Raw genomic sequence first — 13,195 nt, forward strand, 5'->3', positions numbered from 1 at the left:
TGTGAGTTTTAGTTTTATTAGAAACTTCAATTTTCTTCAAGTTTTCACAAGTAAGAATGTCAAGTGGATAGGAACATAAAACACACTTGCACCATCATTTGAATGAGACAAAAAGTTTTAAGACAGAAAAAAATATATTCTTATATTTTTGAGATTTTAATAAGGGTCGGTGATGTTCAAAAAGAGAAATATTGTTCTTAATCTTTTGTGCATCACTTAAATGTTTGTGAAAGTATTTGATATTCCTATCCATTTGACATTCTCGTTTGTTGAAAACATAAAAAAGATTAAAATTTCAAGTGAATGTAATGTTCGAATGATATTAATTTCTAATTATTATAATTACGGTGGTTATTAAGTCATACTTTAATGTTTAGTTATTTTTGATGAAGATGAAAAAAACAGATTTACAACATAAAATTTTATAAAATGAAAATTAATAGATTAATAGATTTTTTTAATAAAATTAAAGTGAAAAATTAAGACGGTAACAAATTACAAGGTAACAAAATTTTATTTTTACTTACTCACTTGGTTTTTTAAATGTATATTTTACTAGAGAATTTAGTTTGGATATTCAAAAAATATCTTTATAATTTCATAATAATATTTTTTAAGTATAAAAAATAAATTAACCAATAGAAAAAAAAAATAGAAAGTTTATTACGACAAGTCACTTTCTTCTTTTTAACAACAAAAAGTTGTATATTATCAAGAGATCTAAAAGGTTGTTAGAAAGATTCCAAACACCCTAAACTTTTTAAGTTGGCCGACATATGTATATGTCATGTGTTAGTCATAGATGAATTGTTAGAAAAAGGTATCAATCATAGAACAATTCTTAACTCAAAGGATAGAAATATATGAATGTACCCATAACTAATGTTATTCTTATTTTAATATATTTTTAAGCACGATTGATATAATCTAAGACCAAACCACCCAAAAATTGTCATTCAAATATTATCTTTTGAAAGATATAACATCACTATATGTAATTGATGATATTTCGATTCATTTAATATGTATTAATTAATACAATATAAATTATATATTTTTTAAACGTAATCTAGATATTTTATATGCATCTTGTTGAGGAAAACGTTGACTTTTTTTTCTCAAACTATTATACAAGAAAAGGCATATACACAGTTAACCAAGATGACATCTGTTTCATCACTTCTTCACTTCAAGAACTCTCAACCAACAAATTCATAACAAATTTCTGAATCATTTAAAACTCTCTCTCTCTCTCTCTCTCTCTCTCTCTCTCTCTCTCTCACACACACACACACACACACACAGATAGACGAGAGTTCTTGAGCTTTGTGTGAAAATGGCAGGAGGGTCTTTCGCACCAGGAGGAGTAGCGAAGGCGAGAGCAGATGAATATGAAGGGAAGGTGACGACTTACGTCATCGTTGCTTGCATTGTTGCTGCTGTTGGAGGCTCGATTTTTGGCTATGATATTGGAATCTCAGGTAACATAATCTTCTTTAATTAATTCATCACAAAATTCCAACTACGAATTCAGTCCCAAATATGAATCGAAAACAAAACATAAGGAGATTGATGAATACTTGTAGCTTTCTGTTTTGCTAAGTTCTGGTCCACAATTTGAGCTTCAATTTGTCCATTCATTCAAATAGATGTGTTTGGTATGAATAAACTATTGAAATAAATGAAAATTTACAAAAAAAAATAATAATAAATGAATAAATAAATCCCAGTATTATTTATGTGTGATTTTTAATGATATAATTCTTTTTAATTTTCCATTATTTATTTTATTTTGTTTTATAAAGATAATACAAAAATAATATCACCATTTCCAAAAAAAAAAAAAAAAAAAAAAAACTGCAATGGATCGATTGCCAATTGCTATATTGTTTTCTAAAATGGTCATAGCCACAAATAGCCTTTAAAGAAAACTTGGTAGAAAAATCATATATTTCTCAATATATTATTTTATTCTGTAATATGTGAATGTAATTTGCAACGTTTATTGCAATATAAGACTGTATTTCGTAATATATTATTTTTAGTTAAAAATTAAAGATTTTTCTTGAACTTTATGTATTTAAAATTTTCAATCTTTCACTTTCTAATCTAATATAATTATTATATAAATTTAAATATCTATTAAAATGTAATTTTTTTTTTCATATTAATATCATATTAATGGTAGATAACTAGATATAAGACATTTTGAATTATCAGTATAAGACAATTCTTTCTTTTGATTTAAATGTGATGCTAAATTCAAAACTTAAATCTATGAAATTAACTTAAAAAATATTTAAATACTATTTTTTAAGTAGTTAAAAAGATATATATATATATATATATATATATATATATATATATATATATATATATATATATATATATATATATATATATATATATATATATATATATATATATATATAATTTAACATATGTATTCGTTATTACACCATATTTATTTGAAACCATCATAAATTCATAACCTTTGATATTTGAACTTATATCTTATATTAATGACATTTACTAATTAATTTACTAATTAAGATTTAACTAATTTATAAATTTTGTACCTATATAAATAGGATTTTTCACCAAAAAAAAAAAAATTCATGAACTCTTAATTGGTTTTTTGAAAAAAAAAAAAAATCTTACTCAAAGAGTTATATTTTTTAATGGAACCATAACTCTTCATATCAGCACTAACACATATGTGAAATGGTTTTCTTTATAACGACATCAAATGGATTATTTTGAACAAGTTATGTCCTCGAAGTTCTAGCAAGTTGTTAAAATTAAAATGTATGGTTGATTTCAATGTTTACTTAAATAGCGTGAAATAGCTTGTGTATTTTTTTTAGGCTACGAAATAAATAGCCGCACTTTTTATTGACTTGTGTATTATTGCATTCTATTTTTATTTTCCATATTACCGCAATGATTTTAAAAATAAAAATGATCTTTCAAAGTTGCAATTGTTGAATACGACGCTTTGTGTTGTCATATGCTTATTATATACATATTTTCCTAAATGAAATATTTCACCTATAGATAATGAATAGAGACATACGTAGACATAGGTGTTTGTGGTTGCACTAAGTGGAAATCGGTTATATGGTATTTGCATATGCATCAAGGTGTTGAGATTTGTTTTCAAAATTAACAATACATGAAAAGATTAATTAGATGGAGTCAATATTTTCATATCTTTTCTTCTAATTTTTCATTTTCAAATTTCTTCTTTATGAGTTTACAGAAAGCATAAATAGGATGTGTGGTTGTGTGTAGGTTAAAATTCAATTTGTCAGTTGTTTATATACCTCTTAGGTCATTTTTATAATTTGTTCCAGAACTAAGAAATATTATAACGTATTTGGGGTTGAGTGAGCTTTTACTATTTTGAACTTTTTATTTTTGTAAATAAAATTTGATTACTTGTAATTTAAATATTGTATGGAATCTAGTTATACGATTATATATTGTATCTACATAAAGAAAATTTAATTCATTAATCCACACTAACCAAACATCATCATTCCATTTTGTCTCCTTTTCTTATTTCATCACCCATTCATTTCATTCCTTCGTTATTCTATTATTTCTTGTCTTTAACTTAGGAGGAGTGACATCCATGGATGGATTCCTTAAAAAATTCTTCCCATCTGTCTATGAAAAGAAGTCACATTCCCATGAAAGCAACTATTGTAAGTTCAATGATCAAGGCCTTGCAGCCTTCACATCATCACTATACTTGGCTGGCCTAGTTGCAACACTATTTGCCTCCCCTGTCACGCGTAATTATGGCCGTCGGATCAGTATCATTTGTGGCGGAATCAGTTTTCTGGTGGGCGCAATACTCAATGCCGCCTCGGTCAACTTTGGAATGCTTCTTTCCGGTCGAATCATGCTTGGGGTTGGAATCGGCTTCGGTAATCAGGTACTTTGCTCAACCCATCAACGTATTTTTGTTGTTAACACTGCATTTGTTACAGAGGACATGATTACAAACTAGGAAAACAAAAGGGATAAAGTAATATGGTAAATCTTGAATTTTATTTGAGAAAATTGTTGGAAATGTGTAGCCTCAAACTTGTAAAGCATACTTTCTTTTTTTACCCTTAATAGCAACGTACTTATGTTTGCATACCTATAGCATCGGCATTGCTTTCATTTTACGTATAACTATAACATGTAAAATGAAATTTGTAAGCATTTTGCACGTTTCAAGCTATAAATTGCTATTATATGTAGAAAAATAAGTATATTTCTATTATTTAAAAAGTAAAGTACACAACATTGCTCCTACTTGTAACAAGAGTAAAGTAAATTTTTATTTATTGCAAACTATCCATTTGATTATCATATTATAACTAATGACATGTAAAGTGTATAAAAGGAAAAATAAAATAAGAAATGCACAATATGCATGTCATACATTCCTTTCTTGATGTGACTCTTGTGTAGTTCTTGTTTTCCATTCTAAAATTATAGATCACCCAAAATATACAATATAACATACTCTCGTAGTATAGGTTCCTTTATTTACCAAATTTCATCAATCATACATTCCTTTCTTGATATGACTCTTTTGTAGTTCTTGTTTTTCATTCTAAAATTCTTCTAAAATGATAGATCATCCAATTATGGGGTTCATTTAGGTTTGTCCCAAATATGCAATATAACATACTCTCATAGTATATGTTTCTTTTTTACCAAATATCGACAATCATACATTCCTTTCTTGATACGACTCTTGTGTAGTTCTTACTTTTCGTTCTAGAATTCTTCTAAAATGATAAATCATCCAATTATGGGGTTCATTTAGGTTTGTCCCAAAATATGTAATATACATACTCTCATAGTATAGGTTCATTTTTTACCAAACATCATCAATCATACATTCCTTTCTTGATATGACTCTTGTGTAGTTCTTACTTTTCATTCTAAAATTCTTCTAAAATGATAGATCATCCAATAATGGGTTCATTTAGGTTTGTCCCAAAATATACAATATAACATACTCTCTTAGTATAGGTTCCTTTTCTTATCAAATATCTTCAATCAAACAATTTAGGGTTTATATTATCTTTTTGGACCAAAATAGATCATTAGTCCAAAAATCTTATGAATTATGATACATTTAGCATGAATTTGGGTTTTCAAATTTTGATTCTTAGGCTTTGAATGGATTGTGTCTGTTCTACTAACATCAATCCAATTCCAATGTATGCCAACCATAATACAATATCTTCAATCTCCTTTCTTCTTGAAGGCAATACCACTTTATTTATCAGAAATGGCACCAACCCATTTACGAGGAGGCTTAAACATGATGTTCCAATTAGCAACAACTCTCGGAATCTTCTCAGCAAACATGATAAACTACGGAACAAGTAAGCTCGATCAATGGGGGTGGCGGCTCTCTCTCGGCCTAGCGGCAGCCCCGGCGCTTCTAATGACAGTCGGCGGCGTTCTTCTCCCGGAGACACCCAACAGCTTAATCGAACAAGGGTCAAAAGAAAAAGGGAGAAAAGTTTTAGAACGAATTCGAGGTACACAAAACGTGGACGCTGAGTTTGAAGACATGGTTGACGCGAGCGAGTTGGCTAACTCGGTGAAACATCCTTTTAGGAATATCTTGAAGAAGAGGAATCGACCTCAATTGGTTATGGCGATTTGTATGCCGATGTTTCAGATCCTTACTGGGATAAATTCGATCTTGTTTTATGCTCCGGTGTTGTTTCAGAGTATGGGTTTTAAAGGGAATGCTTCTCTTTATTCTTCTGCGTTGACTGGAGCTGTTCTTGCTCTTTCTACTTTGGTATCTATTGCGACTGTTGATAGATTGGGTCGAAGAGTTTTACTCATTGGTGGAGGCATACAAATGATCGTTTGTCAGGTAACCTTTTTTTTTTTTGGAAAAAATAACAATTATTTTTCAATTAATTGTTTGTTATACTATCTTATTTTCATTTTTTTTCCCCTATTATAAGGAATATATTTTGAAATCTATATTGTTATAGCAATGTCATTTACTCATTCACATATATATAAAACAATTATCACTTCTATAATTGTGTAGATTTTTCAAAAGATAATGTCATGAGAAAGAAGAAAAAATTGAAAGTGTGATGCTATAATTGTGTAGATTTTTCAAAGTATAGAATTTAACAAATATCTTAGAAAATGATGCATTGTTGAAAAAATGAAAGAAAATTTGGAAAAAGTTAGAAAGCCTCATCTGTCCATTTTGACCATTTTTCGGGTGAGTTCTAATTATTTTTATAATCTAAACCAAAGGACTGATCTAATTTTTGTTTTTGCCTTTTTATCCGGTTTATAGTTTACAAGTTGCTATAGGTAAACAAATTTCGAAATTTTCCGAATAAATGGTTAAAATATTGGGTCTTTTATTCAAATAAGCACAAAATGTTATTTGCATAAAAGATACAATTGTTTAATCACTTCTTCAGAAAAGAAGTTGAAAACGATTTATATTTTCTTCAATCTTGTGTTATGAAACAGGTCATTGTAGGCATAATATTAGGGCTTAAATTTGGCAACAATCAACAACTCTCAGAGGGTTATTCAATTGCAGTAGTGATTGTAATTTGTCTGTTTGTGGCGGCCTTCGGGTGGTCGTGGGGCCCACTTGGTTGGACAGTGCCAAGTGAAATATTCCCGTTAGAAACACGGTCAGCCGGTCAAAGCATTACGGTTGCGGTCAACCTCTTCTTCACTTTCATCATAGCACAATCTTTCCTCTCACTCCTTTGTGGTTTAAAATTTGGACTATTTTTGTTTTTTGCTGGATGGATTACTATAATGACAATTTTTGTATATATATTTCTACCGGAAACGAAAGGAGTTCCTATTGAAGAGATGATGTTGTTATGGCAAAGACATTGGTTTTGGAAGAAGATAATATCAGAAGATTTGAGGGAAGATGAGAGTTTTGAAAGGCAAAAGAATTCATTAGTGTTGCCTCAGCAAGCTCCTTGATGGCTAACGATTATTATGTAATAGTTTGATATAAATCAATGTACAGAAAAGATACAACAAACTTTTCTCATTTTGTTGAGGGGTAAATGCAAGAAGTAGCAACATATTTTCACCGATTTATTTATTATAGCATTATACTTCTATTTTTTTATTACATCATTATACTTCAAAAAATCTAACTATAACAATGTCGTCTAAATACAAAACAATATTCGCTACAAAAGTTGGATTAGATTTTTCAAAATATAGTTTTCGAAAAAGAAAATATTAGAAGTACAATATGTCTTGATAAGAAAAAAAAATGAAGGTAGATTGTTAGGGTAGTAAAAAGTGAAAAAAAAAAAGTTTGCTATAATAGTCAAATAAATGAAGGTATATTGCTATTTCTTACATTTTGACTTTTTATCTATTTAATTTCTTAACTTTTTTTCCTCCTTGAATATTTCATTACATTTTTAACCAATTAAAAAAATTGGTTTACCGGTTTTCATTAGTATTTCCTCAACAAGCTCCTTGATGGTTGATGATTATTATGCAATAGTCTGATATAACTCAATGTATAGAAAAGGTGCAACATGCTTATATCATTTTACTGAGGGGCTAAATGCAAGAAGTAGAAACATACTTTTACCAATTTGTTTATTATAATATTTTATTTTCATTTCTTTTTACTACAACATTATACTTTAAAAAAAATCCATCTAACCATTGTAATGTCTTCCAGATACAAAACAATATTCGTTGCAATAATTGGGTTGATTTTTTCAAATTATAAATTCCTAAATATGAGATACTAGAAATACATTATGCATTAATAAGAAAAAAGTGAAGGTACAAAGTTATAATAGTAAAAATGGGAAAAGGATGCTATAAAACTCTAATAAATAAAAGTATATTGTTATTTCTTGCTTTTTTTTTTTTTTTTTTTTTTTTTTTTTTTTTTTTTTTATCTATTTAATTTCTAAACTTTTTTCATTATATTATATCATTACCTTTTTAACTGGTTCAGAAACAAAATATCGTTAGCCGGTTTCGATATATGATATATTTTCATCATTTTATCGCTTTAGTAATTAAATTATTTTTAATCGATTTAACTATCTAAGTATTATTTCTTACCTATTGAACCATTTATCTATAATAATAGTAAACATAAGAGATGGAGTAAATTACATGTTTTTCCTGGTGGTTTGTGAAATGAAACAAGTTTAGTCAACAAAATTCAATTCTTGCATATTTCGGCCCTAATTGAAACATTTGCAACACTTTTTGTCCCTTGCCCTAACGCATGCCAGCCTCCCCTCATTAAGCCCCTCGAGGCAATATGCCTTGCATATGAACGTAGTTTCCACTCCTCGATCTCAAATCATGCCACTAGAGAAGAAAGTCGGTGTGCTTTTTTTTTTCTCTTATTCGCCTATCATTCTAATATCGGAGTTTTGACTTTTTGACAATCAAAGTCTTAAAATTGACTAGATTTAGCCACTAAAAATATGATTACTTTAAAATTTGAGTTTTGACTCGTTTTGCCATTTACAACATTCTATAGCAGATTATATGGTTTCTTTGTCTACGTGACATCCTAAATTAAATCATAAACTTTGATGATGCTAAATTAAACCCCGAATTTTGATTTTTAATTTGATTTTTCTTATTTAAACTAATTTTTTTTAATTTTCAATTTATTGATTTTTTATAGTCAAAACTAAACATTGTTTAGTTTTTCGTATTCTTTAACTTGTTTTTTTTCATCAAGTTGATAACTTTTTTTTTTTTTTTTTTTTTTTTTAATACATTTTTCAAAAATCATAAAAATATATGAATATAGTATCGTATCTTACAATTTTGGCCTTAAAGGGTTTTTTTAGACTAAACTACACAAATGGTTCTTATGGTTTGCTCAAAATTATCATTTTTGTCCAAAAAAGAATGGATTAGCACTAGAGATCCAAAGTTTTCATTTTATTACTTGTTTAGTCCAATCTGTTTTCATTTTTTTTTAAATGATGGATTTGCCCTTGTAAATATGATTTTATTTTTTTCTTATTTGTTTTTCTGATTTCATATTTAAAAAAATAAAAAATAAAAATAAATCTCTCTCTCTCTCTCTCTCTCTCTCTCTCTCTCTCGTATTTGAGGGTGTGTTTACTGTGAGAACACAAATCCACAAATCGATGACAATCCTCTTGCCCCAAATCCACCACAATGTCTTGAACTTGAAGCCCACCTTCAATCTCTCACTTTGCCGGAAGAGACGACATCAGACCAAGATCCGACAAGAATGGATGTTTCCAAGGTGGGGTTTTTTTGGATATCTAACCCATGTCATCATTGCTCACGACCATCGTCAATGTATCTTCGTCCGATGGTCTTCATCAACTGCCTACTGAGCTTGCAGCGATGAGGTGGATATCAGACATAGAGGGGTGTTTCTTTACTTGCTCATCTCTTGAGCATTTGAGAGTCTGGTTCACGCTGAACCATGTTCGCTTGGGAGCGAAGGACTGGTGGAATTTTTTGACGGCGCACTACACGCTTATTGAGCTTGCTGTAGTGACCTGGGAGAGGTTCACTGCTATGTTTCTGTAACATCCCAAAAATGCGAGCCAAAAATTTCGTTTTTAAAACATGTACTTAACAAAACATTAGGAATAATTCATTCAACAATCCTTTCATTTCACCAAAAGATGTTGCATGTCAGAAAACATTGTCATAATCATAAAAATGTCAGAGTACAATTTTCCCAGGAAGATATCGTAATGCGGAATACGAGCAGGTGTATGTGTGTGATGTACCGCTACCACGCCAGCTCCTTCCCCTTCGAAGAAGAGGTACCTGAAACTAAAACTAAAAACTGTAAGCACGAAGCTTAGTGAGTTCCCCCATAATACCTCATACCATGCAAGCATACAATATGCAGCTAGGAGATACAGGCCTTGCCCACACTCATGAAGATACGGGCCTTGCCCACACTCCACTATCTGGGAGATACGGGCCTCGCCCACACTCCACTCTCGGAGAGATACGGGCCTAGCCCACACTCAGCCGCTAACCCATATCATACAAGTATCACACAGACAACAAGTATAGACAACTCTATCATACTGGCATATATCATAATCAAATCAACTAAGAGATACATGCTCGGCCCACACTCTAATACTAACGTCTCATCTATACGGGCCGACATTGGTTCCTTAGACCCGTTACTACTGGAAGGAAACTCACCTCAAAGTAACTGCCGATTTGTGTGGAAATTGATTGTCTGCTGCTGCTGCCGCTCCGGAAATCCTCCGACTATAATTCCCACAAAATACTCAGTCAAATACTGCTAACCGCCTTCAGGGTAAATTGTCCATTTACCCTTAACAAGTCATGAGTCAAGTTACAGTCAACTGCCAGTTGACCAGACTCGCCGAGTTGGCTTGCCAACTCGCCGATTCCCTTTCTCTATACCCAAGCCCAGTAGTCCTTCATCCTACTCGCCGAGTTGTATGAACAACTCGCCGAGTTCACCTTCATCCGAAGAACACCCGAAGCTGTGACTCACCGAGTTGTATCAACAACTCGCCGAGTTGTTCTTGAGTGAGTCATGGCATAGACTCGCCGAGTCATGGCATAGACTCGCCGAGTGACTTCATGAGTAAGTCTAGCTTCCGACCCACTGAGTCACACCCAATGACTCATTACTCCCAACCCGCCAATGCGAAAAAGGGAAACTCGGGGACTCGCGACTCGACTCGCCAAGTCAGATGAACGACTCGCCGAGTCGGCCACATGCAAAAACTATACATACGATTCTGCTTGGATCCAGCTCATGCCATTCATAGATCTGGGTTTCTAGGGCATGAATAACACGTAAAGTTTCCAACTTTACGTGTAAATAATCACCAATAAAGGTTTTATGGCTCAAAATGCACCAAAATAGTAGATCTAGGGCTTTCATGCAATATGGCTCCAAAAAGACAGAAGATCTAAGCTCCTGGAGCTCAACCACACCTAGATCTAAAGGCTAACAACTTATTACAACCCATAAAGCACAACAAGCTTGGGGGAAAAGCTCAAGATGGATTCTATTGAGCTAAAAGGGACTATAAGCATGAAAACAGGGGGAAATCGAGTTATACGTTAAGGAACACACTGAGATAGCTCAAAGATGCCTGGCCTCTTCCTCTTCTTCTTGATCTACGTTCCTTCCCACTCCAAAACTTCAAGAAAACACACCAAAAGCTTCAAACTCGCAAGGAAATAGGCTTGAACGAAGTATAGGGCCCTGAGGGTGAATGGGGGCGAGATTGGGGCGGAAATGAAGGGTTTAAATAGGGTGCAAACCCTTGAAATTTAGGGTTTCAACAGATAGCGGTGACTCTGTGACATCCCCAAAATCTCGGCCAGAAAAGACCGATTTTCATTTATGCTTTTAAAATAATTTCAGAGTAAATCCTTTTGATTTGAAAGAGTTGCGGAATTTGTTCCCAAAAACAAAACATGATAAAACAATGTTTACCAAAGCATTTCATAAAAGAAATGTATTTTCATTATATAATCAAAACTCGGGGTGTCATGTTCCGATACATACCAATAAGCATAAACGATAACATTACAAGTCATTCAACAAATATATACATATACAAACTTGTAAACAAAACAACTTGATGGTTCATCCATCTTACGCCCTTGCGCCACTTCCTATAATACAAATAAAACTGAGTGGGTCAGGCTTGGGAGCCTGGTGAGCATATAGGGTTTTCAACCCACAGTAAATAATTAAATTAATTTTCATCAACCAACAATAACCCAATTACCCATTCCCGTTATTCTCACTTTATGTCCCTAAAATAACTAACACAAGGGACCTAGTCTAAGAATATTTCATCGGGGTGACAACACATGCTTCGAGGGTTCCTCAGCAATAGAAGTCAAATAAGGCAACCATGAGGGGGATGGAATACAGCGAATGAACACCCAAGTTCATTAACACCTACAGGTTATGAGCCTGCTAGCGTTCCACGGGACTGTCTAGAAAAGTCCGTGGTCGTCATCTAAATTCCGCTAGATGACTGGATCAAAACAACATCAAGGCCTCTCATCTGTTTATTATACACCAACTATCTACCCATGTTCTACCCAACATATTAGTAGATAAAACATACATTTTTATACATAGTTTCAAAACCTGTATAGCATGCTCAATCAATACATTTTCCACATAACAGATGAGGCACACACACATAACACGTAGTTCATAAAGAAATAATCATATCTATAAGATAGAAGAAAGTGATTATACATTCACACACATAACAACAAAATATACACATAACATGTATTTCGTATAAAATACTTCATAATTATGCGTTAGAAGAAAGTAACTACACACTCACACATATAAACAACAATATACTTAATACACTCAAACCATACTTGTATTATTATCGTGTTTATGAAAGGTAGAATACACTCACTTGATCAGAAGATGATCGGACAGTACTACGACTTGCAAAAGTAGTATTCTTCAGCAGATCTGGAAGATCTCTACAAAAATCGAACTTTTCGCGGGCAGAGCTTCGGCTCGGGAACCGCACTTCTCGGGATCTTCGGGATCTCGGGACTTGCTTCGGGACTCGGGAATTTTACTGGGGCTTCGGGGTACTTCTGGCACACAAATCGATGCATAACGGGAGAGAGAAGGGAGAAAAATAGCAAAAGAACTGGCTGCCCTCGCATCCTATTTATAGGGGCTGGGCCTCGGGTTTACGCGGGGCGTATGCCTCGGTTCGTAAGCGCATGCGTCATCCAAAGAACTTGAGTGCGAGTGTCGACATACCTTGGGTACACGGGGCGTACTTCGGATGAGTCCGGTGACTCCTCTTCGGATAATGCCGGATTTAATAATTAAATTTAATTATTAATTATTTAATAAACTTCGAAAATTTATATCTTCTTCATACGAACTCCGTTTTCGACGTTCTTTATATCCACGCGAAGGTGAGACTACACTCTACAACTTTTGTTTAGACTCCGTCGGCTAATTTTTATTTTATTTTTATTATTTATTTTTAATAGACCGGGACAGAAAATTTCGTTATAAATTCATAACTTCTTCGTTTGACGTCCGTTCTCGCCTAATTTTTTATCGCTTCGATACTAACAATGAGATTTTCGCTTCTCGTTTAGATCACTAAGG

The 13,195-nt window shown here is 32.4% G+C and overlaps 1 protein-coding gene across 1 annotated transcript; it reads left to right on the plus strand.

The window, feature by feature from the left end:
* Positions 1 to 1,098: 1,098 nt before the first annotated feature.
* On the plus strand, positions 1,099 to 7,128 carry STP7 (sugar transporter protein 7). Its single transcript, XM_078963412.1, has 4 exons — positions 1,099 to 1,481; positions 3,624 to 3,943; positions 5,279 to 5,905; positions 6,532 to 7,128. Exons 1-4 carry the CDS (start codon positions 1,337 to 1,339, stop codon positions 7,006 to 7,008), a joined length of 1,569 nt encoding a protein of 522 aa, XP_078819538.1. The 5' UTR covers positions 1,099 to 1,336; the 3' UTR covers positions 7,009 to 7,128.
* Positions 7,129 to 13,195: the final 6,067 nt, after the last annotated feature.

The sequence above is a fragment of the Lactuca saligna genome, chromosome 7, assembly GCF_052625555.1.
Source record: "Lactuca saligna cultivar CGN05327 chromosome 7, ASM5262555v1, whole genome shotgun sequence".
In the NCBI taxonomy this organism is placed as follows: domain Eukaryota; kingdom Viridiplantae; phylum Streptophyta; class Magnoliopsida; order Asterales; family Asteraceae; genus Lactuca; species Lactuca saligna.

Coding starts and splice junctions, on each gene's coding strand:
- STP7 (XM_078963412.1), top strand. CDS start 1,337: ATGGCAGGAGGGTCTTTCGCACCAGGAGGAGTAGCGAAGGCGAGAGCA. Junction 1,482..3,623: donor CTATGATATTGGAATCTCAG/GTAACATAATCT, acceptor TCTTTAACTTAG/GAGGAGTGACATCCATGGAT. Junction 3,944..5,278: donor GAATCGGCTTCGGTAATCAG/GTACTTTGCTCA, acceptor TTCTTCTTGAAG/GCAATACCACTTTATTTATC.